The sequence below is a fragment of the Marmota flaviventris genome, chromosome 18 (genome assembly GCF_047511675.1).
Source record: "Marmota flaviventris isolate mMarFla1 chromosome 18, mMarFla1.hap1, whole genome shotgun sequence".
Classification (NCBI taxonomy): domain Eukaryota; kingdom Metazoa; phylum Chordata; class Mammalia; order Rodentia; family Sciuridae; genus Marmota; species Marmota flaviventris.
Window position 1 is genome coordinate 8,564,759 of NC_092515.1, and position 21,300 is coordinate 8,586,058.

At 56.4% G+C, this 21,300-nt stretch overlaps 1 protein-coding gene and 1 non-coding gene across 3 annotated transcripts; both read right to left on the reverse strand.

The window, feature by feature from the left end:
• Positions 1-12,267: 12,267 nt before the first annotated feature.
• Nop53 (NOP53 ribosome biogenesis factor) lies at positions 12,268-21,283 on the reverse strand. 2 transcript variants are annotated; one of them, XM_027945763.2, is made up of 13 exons: positions 21,039-21,283; positions 20,608-20,672; positions 18,526-18,634; positions 17,857-18,056; positions 17,437-17,507; positions 15,609-15,704; positions 14,617-14,721; positions 14,362-14,544; positions 13,837-14,012; positions 13,576-13,642; positions 12,927-13,003; positions 12,777-12,833; positions 12,268-12,501 (listed from the first exon to the last, which is right to left on the reverse strand). In XM_027945763.2, exons 1-13 carry the CDS (start codon positions 21,260-21,262, stop codon positions 12,495-12,497), a joined length of 1,437 nt encoding a protein of 478 aa, XP_027801564.2. In that variant the 5' UTR covers positions 21,263-21,283; the 3' UTR covers positions 12,268-12,494. The 2 variants fall into 2 exon arrangements, with proteins under 2 accessions (XP_027801564.2, XP_027801565.2); XM_027945764.2 differs by lacking the exon at positions 12,268-12,501 and having other exon boundaries at positions 12,773-12,833.
• On the reverse strand, positions 13,430-13,538 carry LOC114101099 (small nucleolar RNA SNORD23). Its single transcript, XR_003584227.2, has one exon. It is a non-coding gene; the product is annotated as a small nucleolar RNA SNORD23 (small nucleolar RNA).
• Positions 21,284-21,300: the final 17 nt, after the last annotated feature.

A 21,300-nucleotide genomic window follows, 5' to 3' on the forward strand; every position in this document is an offset into this window, starting at 1 on the left:
AGCCGTTCCCACTCAGCCTCTCCAGCTCCACGGCTGAGCTCACTCAGGAAAGCCCGGTGCCCGCTGCTCACCCGGAGATCTGCAGGACTCTGCAGCATCTCTGGGATCCACCTATCCCCCTCCCTGTGCTCAGCCGCAGTGGGCTCCGTGCTCTTGTGGGGGACATAGCAAACACATTCCCTCAGATTTTTTTCCCCTCATTTACAATATTGAATTAAGCTGGGGATATAGCTCAGTTGGTAGAGTGCTTGTTTTGCATGCACAAGGCCCTGGGTTCTGATCCCCAGCACTATAAAAAAAATTGAGTTAAGAATCATTTGGCATAAAATCAGTACTTTTAGTGGCGACGCAGTACAAGACATGCACAGAGCTTCTCGGTTTTCGCTTTCACTGACCCTAAGTCTTTTTTTTTTTTTTTTTAAACTGGGGATTTAATCCAGGGGCACTTCACCACTGAGCCACACCCCCAGCTTTTTTCTGTGTTTTATTTTGAGACAGGGTCTCGCTAAATTGCTTAGGACCTCCCTAAATTGCAGAGGCTGGCTTTGAACTTGCGATCCTCCTGCCTCAGCCCCCCGAGTTGCTGAGATTACTGATGTGTGCCACCACTCCCAGCAGTTTCTGAGGGTACCCACAGAAGAGGCACTGGAAGGCGATCCTAAGGAATTCCTGGATCATTTCCGTGGAGGGAACTCAACTCAGGACAAGTGGGGTCTTGGACTTTCGTGACAGAAAAGAATTTCCGCAGTAGAGGCTCAGGACTGTATTTAGGAGAGCAAGGAGCACGCTGGAGGGACCATCTCAGAGTGAGAGATGCGTTTGGAGGTCCCTGGCTCCACTTTTTCTTTGGGGGGGGTACCCGGGATTGGACTCAGGGCACTGAGTCCAATCCCAGGTACCCCCTCCAAAGACTGAGCCACATCCTCACCCCCATTTTGTATTTTATTTAGAGACAGGGCTCACTGAGTTGCTTAGTGGTCGCTGTTGCTGAGGCTAGCTTTGAACTCTTGTTCCTCCCGTCTCAGCCTCCTGAGCTGCTGGGCTTACAGGCTTGCACCACTGCGCCCGCCCCCTGGCTCCACTTTTAAAGGAAACTTGGTGGGTGTGGACATGGGACGGTAGCAGGATGACCTCAGTCTGGTTTTCCTCGGGACCCCTGGGGTGACCCATCTCCATTATCTGATGAATAGGCAATGCTGGAAAGTTCCTTAGATTTTAAATTTAAAAAAATATTCTGTGTATCTCTTTGCTTAATCTACTTATTAGTGGGCTAATTAACAATGTGCAAGGTAATTTTCACAAGTGGATGCATCTATGGTAACTCTTGAGATTTCCAGATTTACAGCTGGGCATGGGGCCACCCACCTGTAATGCAGCAACTCAGGAGGCTGAGGCAGGACAGCAAGTTTGAGATCAGCCTCAGCAACTTAGCAGGACCCTGTCTCGAAAAAGAAAAAGGGATGTGGATGTGGATGTAGCTCAGTGGTAAAGAGCCCAGGACTGAAAAAAAAACCCTACAGATTTCCCAAAAGGACAAGCCAGGGGAGACATGCAAAACTTCAGATTAAAATCACATTTCCTTGCCCCCTCGTCTCCTTTCTTCCTGTGTCTTTGATTTCTTCTGTCCTCCCTCCTTCGCATCCACACTGAGATGCACGTCTCTGAGTTTTTGCATTTACTGGTCCTTGGCTGGGACCCTTCCTTCAGGTAACTCAGGGTTCCCTCCGCCTTCCTTCAGGTCTTTGCTCCAACGTCGCTTCTCCGTGGGCCTCTCTCCTCTGACCTTCTCCTCCCTCACTTTCCGTGATTGTCTGTGTCATTATCCATACACACACACACACACACACATGCACACATGCACACAGGCACCCACACAGCCCACACAGCTAGTGTTGAGATGCTTCTCTATGGCTGCAGTTGAGGGCTGGGCTGGGGCGGCAGAGCGCTTGCCTGGCACGTGGGAGGCCCTGGGTTCGATCCTCAACACAACATAAAGATAAATACATAAAATAAAGGTATTGTGTTCATCTACAACTAATTTTTTTTTAAAGGCTGCCGTTGAGACCCATTTTCACAAAACCCAGAACTTATAAAACAACAACCATTCCCCCGCATGTGCACACACGTTTGGAACAACCGCGTCAGGCAGAAGCTCCTGTGAACCAGGAAAGAGACTAAGTCACTTGTTAGCACCAAGAGAATTCTCATCTTCCTGCCCCACGATAAGGCTCATCTCTTTCCAGCAAGTACCAGACGCTGGGAATTCGGATGCTGGGGGGGGGGGGGTCAGAGGAGGTATCCGTTTCATTTCCTGTCCAGACAAACCTTTGGCTGGAGGCAGATTTATGTCCTTAAAGGGAAAAGGCCTATTTCAGAGTGTTCATGTTTTGAAATAGAGCTTACAAACTCCTCTCTCACTAGGGGCAGAATTTTGCAAAGATGCTCTGATTCCAGGTGAGACCTCTTGAGTTTACTGTGCCACACATACAGGAGTGCACTTAGAGGGCGGGAATCTGGTAGGACTTACTCTGGTGGCTATGATATCCAAAGGGGCCAGGACACATATGTGCAGGCAAGACAGAGAATGTAGGGTATACAGGAGCTTGGGAGCACTCTGGGAAGCCTTGGGTGGGTGGTGAATGGAAGGATGGATGGGTGGATGGATGGATGGATGGATGGATGGGTGGATGGGTGGAGGATGGGTGGGTGGATGGATGGATAGGGTGGGTGGGTGGGTGGAGGATGGGTGGGAGGGCAGGTAGGCTGATGGATTGGGTGGGTAGGAGGATAGGTGGGAGGATGGGTGGATGGGTGGGTAGGTGGATGGGGGATGCATGGGTGGATGGGTGAGGGGATGGGTGGGTGGGTGGATAGGTAGGAGGGTGGGTGGGTGGATGGGTGAGTGGACAGGTGGATGGTTGGATGAGTGGATGGGTGAGTGGGAGGGTGGGTGGATGGATGGGTGGATGGATGGGTGGGTGGGTTGCTGGGTGTGTGCATGGGTAGATGGGTGGATGTATGTATGGTTGGATGGATGGATGGGTGGGTAGATGGATGGGTGGATGAGTAGGTGGGTGGGTGGATGGATGGGGGGATTGATAGGTGGGTGGGTGGATGCATGGGTGGATGGATGGATGGGCAGGTGGGTGGGTAGTTGGATGGATGGTTGGGCAGGTGGGTGGGTGGGTGGATGGATGGTTGGGTGGGTGAATGGGTGGATGTGTCAGTAGGTGGTTGGGTGGGTGGGTGAATGGATGGGTAGGTAGGTGGCTGGATGGGTAGATGGTTGGGTGGTTTGGTGGGTGGATGGGGGATGGATGGGTAGATGGGTGGGTGGATGAGGGGATGGATGGGTAGATGGGTGGGTGGGTGGGTGGCTGGATGGGTTGGTTGGTAGTTGGGTGGGTGGGTGAATGCATGGGTAGGTAGGTGGCTGGATGGGTGGGTGCATGGGTGGAAGAGTGGGTGAGAGGTAGATGGGTGGGTGGGTGGATGTATAGGTTGGTGGGTGGGTGGAAGTGTGGATGGATGGGTGGAGGATGGGTGGGTGGGTATGTGGAAGGGTAGATGGGTGAGTGGATGGATGGGTGGTTGGTGAGTGGATGGATAGGTAGGTGGGTGGGTGGGTGAATGGGTGGTTGCATGGGTGGGTGGGGGATGGATGGGTGGACAGGTGGGTGGGTGGCTGGGTGGATGGGGGATAGATGGGTAGATGGGTGGGTGTTTTGGTAGATGGATGGGTAGGACGATGGGTGGGTGGGTGGGTAAGTGGGTGGATGAGTCGGTTGGTGGATGGATGGGTGGGTATGTGGGTGGAAGGGTGGGTGGAAGGGTGGATTGGTGGGTGGGTGGATGAGTGGAGGATGGGTTGATGGATGGGTGGGTAGGTGGAGAGGTAGACAGACGGGTGGATGGATGGATGGTGGATAGTGAGTGGATGGATGGGTGGATGGGTAGGTGGGTGTGTGGGTGGATGAGTGAGTGGATGGATGGGTTGCTGGATGGGTGGATGTGTGGGTGGATGGGTGGATTGGTGGGAGGGTGAGTGGGTGAATGGGTGCGTGGTTGGATGGGTGGACGGGTGGATGGGTGGACGGGCGGATGGGTGGACGGGCTTGGTGAATGGATGGGGGGTGGATGCGTGGGTCTGTGGGTGGGTGGATGGGTGGGTGAATGGGTGCGTGGATGTGTGGGTGGTTTTGTGGGTGGGTGGGTGGGTGTATGTATTGATGGGTGGGTGGATGGATTTTTGGATGTATGGATGGGTGGGCAGGTGGATAGGTGGGTAGATGAGTGGGAGAGTGGCTGGATGGGTGGGAGGGTATATGGGTGGATGGGTGGGTGGGTGGATGGGTAAGTGGGTGGATCAATAGATGGGTGGGCGGATGTGTGGGTGGATGGATGGGTAAATGGGTGATGGATGGTTGGGTGGGTGGTGGATGGATGGATGGGTGGGTGGATGGATGGATAGGTGTGTTTTTGGGGGAGTAGATGGGTAGGCGGGTGAGTGGGTGGGTGGAAGGATGGGTGGATGAGTGGATGGGTGGGTGCATGGGTGGTGGATGGATGTGTGGGTGAATGGGTGGATGGGTCGGTGGGTGGGTGGATGGATGGGTGGGTCAGTGGGTTGGTGGGTGGGTGGATGGATGGGTGGGTCAGTGGATTGGTGGGTGGGTGGATGGTTGTGTGGATGGGTGGATGGGTGGGTGCATGGGTGGATGGATGGGTGTGTGGGTGGAAGGATGGTTGGATGGATGGTTGGATGGATGGATGGATGTATAGATGGATGGGTGGTTGGGTGGGTCGGTGGATTGGTGGATGGGTAGATGAATGATCGGATGGATGGAAGGATGAATGGATTGATGGGTGGGTAGATGGATGCATGGGTGGATTTAGGGGTTAATGGGTGTGTAGATGAGGAGGCCACAGCTTAACTAGTTGAGGCTCTCCTCAGATGGAAGATCTTGGAGATGGCACCCTGTCCCGTGAATCGACCTCCTCTCCCTCTCTTTCACCCTCCGAGCCCCTCCTGCTGTTCAGCTCTCAGTGCACACCAGTGGCCACTGCTACCTGGTGGCTGCATCTGTCTGGAGCTCCAGATGATGGACTGAGGCTCAGCACTCTCCTGGCAGCCCCTCTGCCGTTCTCTGCCACCTGGAACAGGCACCTGAGCCAGAGGTCACCAGAAGCTCCAGTGACCTGCTGCAAGGCACTGGCAGTCCCAAGGACAGACCCACTGCTTCATGACTGGCAGGGACCCAGAGCACTCTGTCCACCCGAGGCTGGGGCTGGCCTGGATTCTGGTCACTGCAGTGCCCTCCAGCCCCCCTCAAGATCTGGATCCTCCCCCTCCTCTATCTGTGGGGCTGGAAATGGGACCCAGGCCAGGGCAGCGAGCCTGCTAAGTTGCCCAGACCAGCCTCAAATTTGTGGTCCTCCCGCCTGCATTTTTTTTTTTTTTTCGGTGCTGGGGATCGAACCCAGGGCCTTGTGCATGTGAGGCGAGCACTCTACCCACTGAGCTACAGCCCCAGCCTGCCTGCACGTTTTTTTAGCCAGAACTTTTTCTGCAGTACTGGGGGTTGAGCCCAGGATGGTTCTCCCGCTGATCTGCACTCTTAGCCCTTTTCACTTGTTTGATTTTGAGATAGGACCCTGCTAAGTTGCCCAGACCAGCCTCAAACTTGTGACCCTCCTGCCTCAGCCTTCCAGGTCACTGTCACGACAGACATGCCCACTGCATCCAGCATGGAATGTTTTGTTTTGTTTTGTAAGGACCTCAGCCCATCCCCGTGGCGCACACCTGTAGCCCCAGATCCTCTGGACACTGAGGCAGGAGGATCACGAGTTCACAGCCAGCCTCAGCAACGGCGAGGTGCTCAGCAACTCAGTGAGCCCCGTCTATACAAAATACAAAACAGAGCTGGGGCTGGGGCTCAGTGGCCGAGTGCCCCTGAGTTCAGTCCCCAGCACCCGCTCCCAAAAAGGAGAGAACTTCCTCTAATCGGCTATTTCATTTTCTCCATATAGAAAAGGCAGGAAGGTGTTTTTTTTTTTTTTTTTCCCAAGTGACATTGGAGCCGACCTGTACCTGTTACAGTATGTGGCCATCCCAGATTCCATTCCTCTCATCACCTTGGAAACCAGGTAAGTTGGCCCAGAGATGATGCTGGTCTTTCCTGGATGTCCTCCCCGCCCCCCACTTCTTAACCTCTTTGATATTAAACACTCACACAACACTTCCGTGTTGCAAACATTTACATGCATTACTTCATTTAATGCTAGAAACTTAGTATCTCTCAAGGCACAGAGAAGTTGAGTGACTTACCCAAAGCCACACAGCTGTCGAAGAGTCCAGGATTAAATCCCAGGACCTCTGCAGGGGCCTCCCGGCTGGTCACTGCCCTGTAGCACCTTTGACACACCTTCTCCATGCAAGATGCACATTTTACCCCTTTAGCAGAGGAGAATTAGACAGAGCAGACCTGAAACCAGGCCCCTGCCTCAAAAGCTAGGAGTCAAGAATAGCTTCAGATTCTACCTCGTGGTGGTGGGTGGGTAGAAGGCTCAGTCCAGGCTGACTTCCTGGAGGAGTAGGTCTAGATGTGGTCCCACTGGGACAGACAGCAGAGAGACTAGGGAAGGCAGAGGAGAGGAGGGTGGGGCATCCAGGCGAATCTTAGACAAGCCTCCTGTTGTGTCGGAAACCGAGTTGTAATTGGCTTAAGCAGTGGCTTCCCATGTCTGAAAAGTCCAAGGGAGGGCTTCAGGCACAGTGGGGTCCAGAAGCTCAGGTGGTTTTGCTTGTTGAGAATCAAGTCCCACCATCTCCTGGCTGTTTCCTCCAGGTCCCAATAGCTTCTCTAGACTCACAGGGCTGGAAGGCGGGAACCTGTGGGGAACCCCAGACCATCTTGGCTTTGGAACATGTGATACCCTGAGATTTCTTCCCTAGAGTTCACTGATGCCTGCCAGCCCCCAGGGGTTCTGGGTGAGGTCTCAGTCTGGCAATGGGGAAAGGGACAGGATGGGATGCTGTTGGGGCTGAGGCCTGAAAAATGACAAGGACTTGTACACACAGATTGTCCTACCAACTTCTGGCCCCACCCCACCAGTCCCTTCCCAGCTCCAGACCCTGCCCACCCCCACTCCTCCACTCCCAGGGCTGAGTCCTGGTGGGGGCCAGAGGGGAGGGGGTTCCTTACCAGATGGAAACAGGAGCGAGGTCTCACCCCCACCAGGAACCCAGAGACCCCCTGAAGGGACCTGTTCTCTCGTGGGAACCCCAGGGCCTTCAGGTTCCTGACGCGGGCGTCCCCTGGCGGCCACTTCCTCCAACAACTCGACCCTCCTTAACTTGGGAGACCCTGCGCTGGGTGGTCCCCCCTCCTGCCCTTCGGGGTGGGGCTCGCTAGCGCTAATGCTCTCGCAGGACCGCAGGTGGCGCCACCAGCCCGCTCTCAGCAGGTCACTGGGGGCGTCTCCACCGTGGACCCTGGGCACTTCTTAAGGATGAGCCCCCTCCTGCCCGGTGCTCCTCTCTGCGGGGACTGCCCTACCCTCTCCACCGCCTCAAAAGCCACCCAACCCACAATCTGACCGTCTCCCTGCCGGGTCCCCTGAGTTCATTTACATCACTGACAAGCCCAGTGGTGGCTTGGGCTTAATCTGGACAACAGGCAACACAAATTTCTCCGCCCCAAACCCAAGTAGCTGAGTTGTCCCCCCTCGGTTAACCTGTCGTGCGGTTTTGTTGGTGGGTGGTTTTTGCCGTGCAAGGGATGAGCCCAGGGCCTTGTGCATGCTAGGCAAGCTCTGCCCCCACTTCATCCCCGGTCTCCGGGCTCCTATTTAAAAGGAAAAAAAAAAAAAAAATGTTTGCTCCTCCCTGGCCTGGTGGCGCGCCTGTAATCCCGGCGAGGAGGCTGAAGCAGGAGGATCGCCAGCCTCAAAAAGGGCTGGGGTGTGGCTCAGTGGTTAGGCGCCCCTGGGTTCAGTCCCCAGTAACGTTTATTAAGAGGCAAGGGCGGGGATGTTCATTATAGAAAAAAAAGGAAACTCTGGAAAAAATAAGGAGTAGAACCCTGGGACACCCCGCCCACAGGACTTGGCAGGGACTTGTTGGATGAAGGCCAGTGTGGACGGTGGAAGGCTCCGCCCACTGGTTCCCACAAAGCCTACTGCAGGGCTTCCGGCCCCTGGACTGCTGGGCGCAGGGGCCTCCCCGAGTGGTGGCGCCTGCCCAGGCCGGGGCTCCATTTCCTTCCATTCTCCGCACCCCGCTTTGCCTTAGGCCTTCCCGAGTTCCTGGCGTTTCTTACAACACTTCCCAAGGGTGAAATCAGCCTGTCAAAGGTCACAGCATTTGCGAGGCGTCTCTGGCACAGATCGCAAGTTTCCACGACTTTATGTTTTCCCTAACCGTGGTTATTATAGCCAACACTCAGGGCTTAAGTGAGTGCGCCCAGCCCTGTCCTAAGTGTTCTCACGCACAGCCTGACTGCACCTTTGTCATAACGCAGCAAAATAGGCACTGCCATTACCTGCATGCTGCAGGTGGAGGCACAGAGAGGTTGAGTAACCTGCACATGCCTCACAGCTGGGATTCAAAGTCAGGACCTAGGTCTCAAGTGCAAAGTCCGCGTATCTGATGCGGCCGTCAGGTGGGCTCCACCCTAACAGCCAAGTGAGGCCCATCCTAACAGCCAAGTGAGGCCCATTGCGCAGTGCGGTGTATGATTTCTTCAGCCATTACCCTGGAGCCCTTCCAATATATATATATAAATTTTTAGTTGTAGATGAACACAATGCTTTTATTTTATTTATTTTTATGTGGTGCTGAGGACCGAACCCAGGGCCTCACACGTGCTAGGCAAGTGCTCTGCCACTGAGCCACAACCCCAGCCCCCTTCCAACATTTTAATATGATGGTCAGGCATATCCAGATTTGACAGTGCCTGAAGTTTTCCAAGACCCAACACGGTTCTATTTAGGAGAGATCATACCATGTTACAGATTCAAAAGGAGCAGGACCTTGGATGGGACTGGGAAGTGAGTGCCCAGAGGCCTTAGCTGCATCACAGCCTTACAGAAGATCCCAAGATCCCCCCCACCCCCATGACTCCTGGGGATTTTAAAAGTTTTTGGTGGTAATGGGGATTATCCCCATGACGCTCTACCACTGGGCCACACCCTCTGCCCTTTTTATTTTTTGAGACAGTCTAAGTGGCCACGACTGGCCTTGAACTTGTGATACTTCAGACTGTGTCATAAGTAGCTGGGATTCTAGGGATGCATCCAAGGAAAATTTTTCAAATAGCAGAGTTGAGAGAATTCCCTGAGAACACCCTGTGTCCAGCAACTGGGTTCCTGATTCCCTTGTTAATACTTGCTCCCTGTCCTGTCTGCAGCTGTCCAGCCTGGCCACCCGTTCATCCACCTCATTGTCTGATGCGTGTCAAAGGAAGCTGCAGACCCAGGGGCATTACAGTCCCAAGGTCATCAACAGCGGCCTGTCCTCCCAGCTCTTGGGTTGATGCAGAATCCAGACGGGTGAAGTGCACGTACGTGCGCCTCTGCTACAGACGCATTTCCCCCGGCAGTTATACAGCAAGGCTTCCTGAGGACACTGCGTGTCCAGGCCGCAGAACTCGTCCTTGAGTGTCTGTGGCCACCCCCACCACACCACCTCTGGCCAGAGGCTCCCTCCCCTTCCCGGAGGCTCATTCCCATGTGCACTTCCAGGTGAGAGGCCACAATCCACCCTCAGCAGGGCCTGGAGGCTCTCCCTTCCTTCTGTGTGCTGCTGGGCGAGGGCTTGACCAAGGACCCTCGGCCCCGAAGGCTTTCATTGTCACTTCCACCCACTACCCCTGCCACCTGTCCCATCCCACTCAAACACAGAGAGCTGTTTTCTTATCTGTAAAACAATTTTTATACTTTTTTTTTAAGGTATAGATGGACACAATATCTTTATTTTATTTATTTATTTATTTATCTCTGGTGCTGAGGATGGAACCCGGTGCCTCACACGTGCTAGGCAAACGCTCTGCCACTGAGCCACAGCCCTGGCCTCATAGAACATTCCTCTTTACTTAAAATGGGAGAGGGGGAGGAACAGCAGAAATAGCCCCTTAAAGTCACGATACTCTGTGGCATGTGGTAGAGAAAGAGGGAAGCCCTGCCTTCTTTCACCTCATCCATTTCTTTTATAAATTGCTTGTTCTTTCTTATAAATATATCTTGTCCCGGAGAAACCTTCTCAAAGACCGTAATAGAACAGGGAAAGACTAACAGAAAACAGTGAACACTTCTGCTTTACAAAAGACACTATATACAAAGGAGGAAAAGCAGCCTGGGAGGAATGTTTATAATATGTATGATACTGTTCAGATCCACCACAAATAAAGAGTTACTTCAAATAAACAAACGCAAACATCCCTGGAGGGAAATGGTCAAAAGGTCTGAACCAGCACAGAGGAGGAAATACAGATGGCCAGTGATCGCGAAGAAACACTCAACTTCATTGATAACAGGCACAGCAAAGTCACACCGTAGGAAAACTGCCAGGATACAGATGGGCTCTGTGCTGTTGGAGAGGAGGACTCCGGCCCAGCCTATCTGGAGAGCACTTGAGCCAAACTGAACGACCTGTGGCCGACACACAGCAGCCCAGAGGTCCACTTCCAGGTGGTCATCCTACGGCACAGAGAAAGGGCAGGACACCAAGGCTCACCCCAGCATCACAAGGAGCAGTGACACGGCCTGGCACAGGTGAGTCATGTGCGCATCCCACAGGAGGGGATTCCAGGCAGTTGTGAGAAAGGACAAGGACGCCCTGCCATGTCCAGACACCGAGAGGCCCCCACATGCACAGTGAGCTCGGGACACTTCCTGGAAACCGAAAGGTCACGTGCAGGTGACTAAATCAAACTCCAGCGAGCAGAATCTCCAGGCAGTGCAGCAGCAGGCACTCGAAGGACAGTGGCAGGCAGAGGCCAGGTGACAGCCGCCTTGCGACCGTGACTTAGAAAACAGAGTAGTTTGTCCTGCAGAATGCAGGGTTTAAACATCTCTCACAAAAACAGGAGCAGGGGTTGCACGGTGCCACATGCCTGTGAGCCAGTGACTCCAGACTCGGAGGCAGGACACTTTTGTGGAACTATTTTTAGGATTTTTCTTGGGGGGCTGCACAGGGATCGAACCCAGGGTGCCTGACCACTGAGCACGCCTTTCCTGAGCACCATGGTGTCTGGCTGGCTCTGTAGGGAGAGCAGCAGTTGCACCCAAGAGCTGGGTCACCTGGACCCGGCCACACCCGGCTGGACGTGATCACACCTGCCCTGCTGCCCGCTGCCCCGGTCTCCCTCCTCCACCCCGCATGCCTTTCATCAGTGCCTCACACACAGCATGTGTCCTCCACCCTGCCTCCCTCCCCACTCCACCTCACTGACCACCCGTTTGCTTTGCCTCCACGTGAGAAGACATCTGGCCCTTGACTTGGCACTGTCCTGGCAAATGCCAGTTTCATTCTTCATGGCTGAGCAATACTCTACTGTGTACACGCACCACATCCCCTTGATCCACTCATCTACCGATAGCTACCTGGGTTGGCTCCATAATTTAGCTGCTGTGATGTGTCCATCTCTTCACCTATGAAATGGAAATGCTTGTAGCCCCTTAACCAGCAGCAGTGACGCTTCACTACATTAATCTACCTGCTCAAGAACAGCGCAGGGCCCAGCAGCTCAGGAGGCTGAGACAGGAGGATCGAGAGTTCAAAGCCAGCCTCAGCAAGAGCGAGACGCTAAGCAACTAACTGAGACCATAAATACAAAAATTGGGTTGGGGATGTGGCTCAGTGGTCAAGTGCCCGAGTTCAATCCCTGGCACCACCTTCCCCCCGAGAACACAGGGGCTCAGCCTCCCCTTCCCCAACAGCAGCTGAGCACCTCAGAGCACAGGCCCTAGCTCAGCACAGCAGGAGTGGCCACCCGCAGTGCCAGCCAGACCTGCAGCTTGGCCTGCCCCTTACCTCCCACCTCCAGTTTTCTCTGGTTTTGGGCTTGTGTCTGCCACCAGCCACATGTGGCTGTCTGTCTGAGGCTCCGCATCTTCTCCAATGGCTGATGGCCTGACAGAGCCTGGGTCTGCACCAGGCTTTGGTGGAAAATAACATTATGGTCCCAACCCCCTGTGCGCGGAGGGGGATGTGCAGAGACTGCAGGGAGGGCAGCTCAGTGGCTGAAGAAAGCCATGCAGCCCTGGGGCGGTGGAAGAGGCTTTATTTTTTTCACGACTAGGGCCTGAACCTGCTTTCCCACTGAGCAGCATCCCCAGCTCTTTATTTTTTGAGACAGTCTTGCTAAGTTGCTGAGGCTGGCTTAGAACTTGAGATCCTCCTGCTCAGCCTCCTGAGCCACTGGGATCACAGACAGGTGGGCACATGTGGCTCAGAGGTGCTTCACTGAGGAGCAGGGCGCTGGCATCAGCCGCTATAACCTGCAGACAGAGGAGAGAGGCTGAGGGAAGATGGGCGGGTCCCACATCCTTGCCCACTCAATGCACCTTTGGCGACCCACACGCCCACACTCAGAGTTCAGATGCTGGGCTGATCCTCTTTCAGGCCTGGCCAAGGGAGTCTGGGTTTGGCAAGGGCCCTGGGACTGGCAAATGCCCCAGGAAGAAAGGCCCCTTTGGGTTCAAGTAAATGAAAACTGTTTCCATCCCAGCCAGAACCCAGCCTGCCCCCTCCTTCGGGAAAGGGAGCTGCTCACTGGATCTCGCGGAACGCCCGCTTCTCCACCAGCTTCACTTTGTACTTGCGTTTGAACCTGGAGAAAGGATGGGGATGTTAGGGAAGATGAGGGACCAGCAACCTCACCACGCTCGGGGTCCCACCCCCCACCCCAGCGCTGAGCCCGTACTTGGCCCGCTCCCGAGGCTCGATCATGTTCCTCCTCTGGAAGCTCTTGAAGCGGTCACGCAGGATGTGGCCCTCGGGCTGCAGGAAGAGAGGGAGCCTCAGCAGGATGGCAGACCTCCACTGCTCGAAGGCAGGGCCAGCCAAAGGCCAGGCGCTGCACCTGGCCCCATGGTGGGTCTGGATCAGCAGGAAGGGGCTGGAGGGGAAGCGGAAGAGGAAACACCAGTCCCAGGAAACAATGGGGCAAAGGCCCGGCCAGAGAGAAGGTGTCACTAAGGCAGCCCCCGCTGGCTGCACCCCCAAGGCCAGGCCAGGCCTCCTAGGGCTCCTGATTTGGGGAGGGGCCAGGCAGGTTCGGAGCAGGGGAGGGATAGGGTCTGTCTTGAGCTTCAGGAAGACCTCACAGGACTGAAGAGGGTGAGGGCATCCAACAAGAACCAGGCTGGACCAAAAGACTCCGAGAGTCACTGGCCCCAGCCGTCACCCGCCCCCCTCAGAACCTCGTGCCCTCAGCCCCCAGGCAACGGCCCAGCCGGCCCAGCCCAAGGGCAGCCAAGGTGTCGCCCATAGCCCCTGGGGGCACGGGGAGCAAGGATGGTGTCATCATTGGGCACGGGCTCCAGAGCACCACGCTGGCCGTGGGCAGGTACCTTCAGGGTCCTGAGCGAGCAGGACAGTTCATCGCTGAGCTGCACGTCAATGTCAGGAGCCTGGTACCTGGGAACATGGGAACGCAGGGAACGTGGGAATGCAGGGCACGGAGGGGTTATACTCCAGCACACCCAGAAACCCCAGTCCAAAGCCTCCTGGGGAGATCGGGCCTCAGGGGACACAGTGTGGAGGGATGGCAGTCTCCCAGGTGTTCCTGTGCCAGGGCGTCCCAACCTCCCAAAGCCAAGCCCGGGCCTCACTTGAGCCGCCCCAGCCTGCGGGGCTTGTCTGCCTCGGCCAGCCGCCGAATCCGCCGCTGCTCCCGTCGCCTTGCCAGCTCTGCCAGCCGCTGGGCCACCTGTGCCTTGATCCCCCGCAGCCTGAAGAGCTCCTGGTGCCTGAGCCGGGCAGCCCGCAGCGCCACCTGCTGCACCCTCTGAGGGCACAGGGGGGAGGGGTCAGACTCACCATGTGCCCCACCAGGCCCTCCAAGCCCACGGCCCAGCCTCTCCTGTCACCTCCATGCCCATCAGTGTCCCTCACGTCCCTCACTAGTTGTGCTCCGGAATCACCTCCAATATTGTCTCTGGCCCTCAGTCCCCGCCATGAGCCCAGGCAGGGGCTGCACCCTGCTCACTGCCCTGCTGCCCCTCCCCAGGGTGGCTGGACGGTCCCAGCTGAGACAGTGGGTGAGGCCCCAGACAGCAGAACCTGCAGGCCCAGGGCAGAGGGGAGGCCAGGGCGGGAAAGCACAGGAGTCCAGGAGGGGCCGGGGCAGGGCTCACCAGCCTCCGCGCGGCCTTCTCCCGCCGCCGCTGCTGCTCTGTTTTCTTCTCCACGGAGGGCAGGCGGCCAGGTGCCTGCGAGGTCTCGGCACCTCCGGCCTCCGGCTCCTCACCCGTGTCCTGCTCGGCCTCCCCGTCAGACTCCTCCAGCAGCCCCTCGCACAGCTCCCGGAAGGTGGACGCCTGGGGAGGGGGCCAGGTCAGGAGCTGCGTAGGGGGCAGCGGCGGGGCGGGGCGGGCGTGGGCTGCGCTCACCTGGGTGGCCGCCTGCTCTGTGGCGGGCAGGGCCAGCCTGCGCTCCAGCTTTCCAGCCTCTTTCTCACGCTGCAGCTCCACTTCATGGGCCGCCAAGAGCAGGGCCTAGAGAGAGACACGAGGACAAGGGCTCCTGCAAGTCCCAAGCCCTGCTCCAGCCCCGCCCCATGCTCAGGCCCCTGCCACTCCCGAGGGGCTCTAACCGACCCTCACACCTGCCCTGTCCCTTCTGCGGCTGCTACACACTAGAATTTCACCAAAATAAAATGTCCACAATAAACAGGCTCCTAGGCCAGGAAGAGTGGGGATGCCTGAGTCTAGAGGAGGCGGGGACACGGTGGCAACAGCAAATGGGCGGTCAGCTTCTTGCAGGGGTGATGGATGCATGCCCCCCCCGCCCCCCGTCACATGCATTTTCTCGGGGACGTCCTCTCCTCGTGGTTGGCGGAGAGGCCGCCTGACAACTGGACACCTCCCAGCACTGGATCTGCACCTGGGGCAGTGACCCTGAACTCTCTAGCACCCTGTCCCTGAGACGTGCCCCTCCAGGGAGCACGAAGGGGCTTTGTCACCTTGGCTCACAATATCTGTGCTCCAACAAATGACTGGGAAGTGAACCTGAACTCAGATCTCCCCGCTGCCACGCTGCCCATCTTTGGATCTGAGGTCTTGGCATCTACGTCAAGGACTTCCCTCCTGAAAGGTGCTGGGTCCCCACCTCGGGCCTTTGCACACACTGTTCCTTCCGCCTGGAAAGCCTACTCCCCTCCTCAGCCTTCTTAGCGCAGACACCCCCCTTCCAGGCCGCCCCGGCTGGGCAAGGGCCACACTCCCAGCCCCAGCCACCCTGGGTCACTGCTGTCTAGGAACAGACCTCAGAGGGCTCTCGGTCTCATCCGAGTCCCCAGTGCCACCCAGCACAGGGCTGGCACGGCAAAGTGACCGAGCAGCAGAGCTGGACCCAGAAGGGCCGGGCTGGGGCCTGTACCCACCTGGTGGTCCTCGAAGGTCGGGTTGTAGGAGGCTCCTGCAGGTGTCACCTCCACAGCAGGTGCCGGGGAGGGCTTGATGTGGAGACGAGGTGGCCGCTGAAGGAAGGTAAGGCCAAGGCAGGCTGAGGCCCAGGCTGAGGCCTGAAGGTGTCCCTTAAAACTCACACTGAAGCCTAACTGCCCATGTGATGACATGAGGCGGCAGGGCCTCCAGGAGGTGAGCGAGTCCCAGAGTGACTCCTCCTGGAGGGGCTTCACCAGCGTCCCCACTTCACCTTCCGCCTCCCGGGGCGAAGACTAGGCTTCAAGATTCCCCCAGGAGGCAGAGACCAGCCCCCGCCAAACACCAGACCTGCTGCCGCCTCCGTCCTGGGCTCTCAGCCTCTACACTGCAAGCAATAAACCTCTATCCCTTGTTCATCTCCCAGCCTCCAGGGTTCTGTCACAGCAGCACCAACAGACCAGACAGCCCGGGAGGCCTGGCGCTTGCAACCTCACGACCCAAAGTGCTGGGCCCCAGGCCCAGGAGGGCAGGGCTGCAGCTGCCTGGCTACGCGGCCTGTGGGACCCAGCATCTCCAGTGGCAGACAGATGTCCTGGGGGCAGGGGAGCTGCCCGCTGGCAGGATTGTCAGCTCTCCAGGTGACAGGCCACATGGTGTCGTCCCCTGGGGTGGGAGTGCTTAGTGGCATCACTACACCTCCAGCTGTGCCACAGAGGCTTGAGCGCCCCCCTCCGGCAGAGCAAGGCACAATGGAAAAATGCTTTCTAGAGTCTTGTTCTAGAGTCTTGTTGGTCAGTGTGGCCAGAGAACCCCAGGGGAGCCCGGAGCTCGTAGGGAATGTGAGCCACCAGGACCTGCGTTTTCACAAGGCCACATGTGATTCAAGTGCCCCCTGCACTCTCCAGGAGTGCTTGCTCCTCCTCTCCATTAGGTCTGTGTCCCAGCAAAGGTCACCGCTCACAAGAAAAGGGGTCACGTGGATGCCATGCGAGCTCTCTACACCCAGCCCCTGTGAACCTGCTGCTTCTGTCCTGGAACTCTGTCCTGGTCCCCACCAGCCCACACTGGCTCAGGAACCACCAAATAACTTTGGCTCCCGGTGAACCTGGCCCCTCGCGCTCGCCCAGTGCCTGCACTGCTCTGCGTCCTGCGGGAAACCCTCTGGTGGCCTCCCCAACCCCAGTCACAACAACCCCGCCACCTGGCCTGCAGCCCCCCGCTGCACTGGCCTCCTCCAGGCTCCTGCACAGTGCCTGTCCTACCTGGCGGCCTGTGCACCTGCTGGCCAGCAGTCTCTGCCGGCGCCGCCCGCCTCCGCGTCCCTAAGCCGCTGGCACTGTTCCAGCAAGGCTTCCGACTCCAACCCGTCCCCAGACCTCCCACCCCTCCCAGGTCTTGGTGCCATGGTGCTGCACCCTCAGCCTCTACAGGCTCCTGTGCCTGCGCTGCTGCGCCCAGCAGGAAGCCGACACCTGCCCCTGAATGAAGCTGTACCCCAAGATTTAGTTGCTAGCTCCTAATACTCAGCATCTCCTTCTCCAGTACAGACGGCCACAAAATAATAATGCCCAGTGTGCTGGCCACAGTGGCTCCACGTCACCTCTAAATTCCCCAACTGCCCCGTGAACTAAGCCCCTCTGCTGTCTGCAGGTGAGAAAGGACGCGGCACACCAGCCAGGCTGGAGCTGGGACAGCAGGCAGGAGCCTGGTCACCTGGATGGCAGGCACTGAGGCAGAGACAGAGACTGCCGCCAGGAAGCAGAGGGCTCCTGCCGCCCCCGCTCCCGCCCCCGCCCCTGCCCCCAGCCGCCTTCCCCTCCTCACCCTCACTCCCTTCTTCTTGGTCTGCTCCAGGAAGAAGGCATCCTGGCCCTCCAGCGGCTTGTCCAGAGGGTCTGCAGAGACAGCGAGCAGCTCTGGGGCTTCTGGCATTGGGACACCCAGGGCCTCCCTCCAACCCCTCCTCATTTCCAAAAACTGGCTCTGACGCTCAGGTGAGGAAAAGAGATTCACAAACACCAAGCCAGCCCACGGCCAGACTGGGTTCAGGCAATGACCCTAACCCCAGGCTGAGGCGTGAGACCCCACAACTGCAGAAAGGGGAGCACGGGGGAGAGGGAACCACTTCAGGGTGCTCAACTCTGCTGAGGCAGCCCTTGGACGCAGTGCTCCCATGCAGCACGCAAACCACACAACTGTCCATGTCAGTCCCAGCGGTTAGCAGGTGACACCAAGAACACTCACTGTCCGGGGCCCAGAGGTCATAGAAGGGCCGCTGGATGGTGTCCTCGGGCCCAGGCTTGGTCTTGGCCATAGGAGGGTTGAGAAGCCGGGCCTGGGCCCTGCGCACGTCCCGGGGCAGCTCGCCCTGCTTCGCCAGCTTCTCCCATAGCTGCTCCTTCCGCCGGAGTTTCTTGGCATTGGGGACCTGGTGAGCGAGGATGCTGCGGGGGGCAGGAAGCAGCAGAGGGCAGCAGGTTGGAGAGGCTCCTGCCACCGAGGCAGCCCCTGCCCAGCCCTCCCCAGAGACACTGCACCTCTCGCCCTTCAGAGGCCTCTTCCCAGCCATGCTCCTGAGCTTGACCCAACAACGCAAGAACCCTGCCCTGGACGTCCCCTGGCACCTCACACCTGCCAGGTTAAAACTCACCTCGGCATCACCTGTCCCCTCTGCAGTGCTGCCTGACCCGCCCCTAGCCAAGCTCCCAGACTCCCCCCCCCCCAGCCCTGTCCCCTAGCCAGGTCCAGACTGCTCCCCACGGCATGGGCCCAGCAACCTAGCCAGCCTCGTTCTCCAGTCCCCTAAAACCCAAGTCTGACCCTAACCAACTTCCCCAACACTCCACCCCCAGGAAGTCCCTCAAAGCCAGTCTCTGGCAGAAGGATGGAACTAAGTGTTGGTAGAACACTCACTCTTTGGGGGCAGGGATCTTGGATGTGTTCTCAAGGACAAGGTCCACCCGCAGGGGTTTCTGGAGGAGCAGCGATTTCTTCTGGACCCGAGTCTTCTTCCTTTTCCGCTCTGGAGTGGAAGAAGAAGGGATGGAGGCCTCAGACTCCCCCACTGCCCAAGACCAGCCTCCCCAATCCCATTTCAGCTCCATAGGAGCCACAGGCCTGCAACCCACACTATCCCAGGGCACACCCAGAGGACCCCAGACTCCCAGGTAAGGGAAGAGCCCCCAAAGGTAGGGCCCAGAGTGGCCAAGTCCTGACCCTCACTATACCCACATCGTGGGCCAGCATAGGCAGGTTGGGGACACGGGAGGAGTCACATCCACAGCCCCACATTGAGAGGCTCCAGGTGCAGCCAGAAAAGGGCCACAGAATGAAAGAGAGCAGTCAAGTGACACTGAGATGTAGGGAGCACCCAAAGGCATACTCAGGACCCAGTACGGCCCTGCAGTGTCCTCTGCTGTTTCCTTCAAAGGCCAACCAGCAAAAGTAAGACTAAAGCAAAACATAGCAGGCACTGCACCTTTCACAACCCCTGAGGCTACAGAGAGGGGCTCCTCCCCTGGGCTTCCTCAGTGAGGACCCCACTGTGCACCATAGCAACGTGCTCATTACAGAAGCACAACAGGGATCCCTGGGTGCTCACGGCACTACCATCTTCTCTGTCTTTTTTGTGGTTCTGGGGATGAAGCCCAGGGCCTCACACGTGCCAGCCAAGTGCTCTGCCTGAGCTCCAGCTCCAGCCTCCGTGTGCGTCTTCTCTGCTTCCTAAAGGTTTCCTGCTCACCGCAACAGGCCCTTAGGCCCCTGATGACCATCCCATCCTCGGACTGATGTCCCCACCTCTGTAAAAGTGACTCTGTAAACAACCATCTTCACCTGCTCATTCAAAGCCCCTGTGCTTCAAAGCAGCTCCTTTCATTATCTTTTGCTCACTGGAAAGGGTCCTGTTTCCATTGAATAGACCCTTGACCTCTCACAAGTTCACTGGGGACATCATGCTGTTAGAGTAGCTTTCTCCCTTGCTCAGGAAAACTAACTGCCCTCCTAAAGAAGACCCCTCATTAAAGCAGGTCACGTATTTTTTTATTTCCCTTTTTTAAAAAACTTATTTACTTGTTCTAACTTTTTATACATAGCAGCAGAATGCATTTCAATTCATTGTACACACAGAGCACAATTTTTCATTTCTCCAGTTGTACACAACATGTACTTAGGATAATGATGTCCATTTCATTCCACCATCTTTCCTACCAGGCCACCACATATAAAAGTTTGTTTTTCTACATAACTGATGTAATCCCTATTACTCATCAAAGCAATCCCCAATCCACTCTCAGTCCACTTGTTAGAGCAGGTCCCAACCACGATGCTTGCTGGCAAATTAAAGTAAGCATGTTACCTAGTGTTTAAAATACATCTTTTTGTTCTTACAAAACCTCATCTTACTAACTAAAACAGATCTCTTTTTCTTTTTCTTTTTTTGGCACCAGGGAACTGAACCCAGGGGTGCTTAACCACTGAGTCACACCTAGGCCCCCCACTTTTTAATTAAAAAAAAAAATTCAAGACAGTGTCTCAAGTTGCTTAAGGCTTTGTTAAATTGCTGAGTTTGGCTGTGAATTTGTGATTCTCCTGCCTCAGCCTCCCAAGTTGCTGGGATTACAGGCATGTGTCACTGGATCCGGCTCAGATCTGATTTAAAGTAGGCAACATGACTGACTTTTCTGCAGCTAACAGATGACAACTTATCAAAGCAAACTCTACCTGGCTTACCTGTGCATAGCAAAGAAAGAAAGGAAAGGAAAGAAAGAAAGAAAAGAAAAAGCTTTTTACAACGCTGGGATGGAACCATCAGGATAGTGCTGGAACACTGGGCTACATCCTCAGCCTCCCCCACATTGTCTTCTTTTCACCCATCCAAAATGCTCTCGTTCAAGTTGAAATCTGAGCAGGTGTTTGCCTTCACACAGATCTTCTCAGAAGCTCGAGGCCACATAACAGTCAACGGTAGTCCTGCTGCACAAAAGCCCACCTCACCTTTCTCCTTGGAGCCAGTGTCCACGAAGAACAGTTTTTCATCAGGGGCCTCTGACACTAAGCCACTGGGGGACAGAAATGCAGACCATCAGTTATAGTTGTGAGGAAGAGAACAGTTTTAAAATCTCGGGGTTCAGCATCCTCATTCAAGCCCCCTCTTCCCGCCGTGGGGCTCTTTGGGCCTCGCCCCTCCGTTTCCAGAGCCTGATATTTAAAATGCACCAAGCTAGGGTGGGTACATGGGACCTACTTCTACTAAAAAGTTAATTACTGCTCACTAAATTCGAATTTAATTGGGGGTCCTGTATTCTTACTTACGAAATTTGGTAACTCGCGCGCTACCTGGGGCAGGTTCCCCAGCCCCCCGGAAGCTGCCCAAGCACCCTCGGCCTCGCACTGGGCCCAGCTCCCGGAAGTTCCGCCCCACGTACCCGGTCGTGCGCTCCTGTAGCCGCACGTCCTCCAGGAACTGATCAACTTCCAGCCCCAGCGGCTCCTGAGCGAGTCGCCGCCAGCCCCGCTTCTTATTTCTTGGGCCCCGCCGTCGCCGCTTCAGCGCCGGGTCCACCGACGTGGGTCGCAGGCCCAGGAAGCCAGAATCAGCATTGCTTTTCGAGCAGCGTCTAGCACGATCGCCATTGCTTCCTGCCGCCATCTTGTTAAAGGAAGTACTCAGTCGCGGATGCCCAGAAA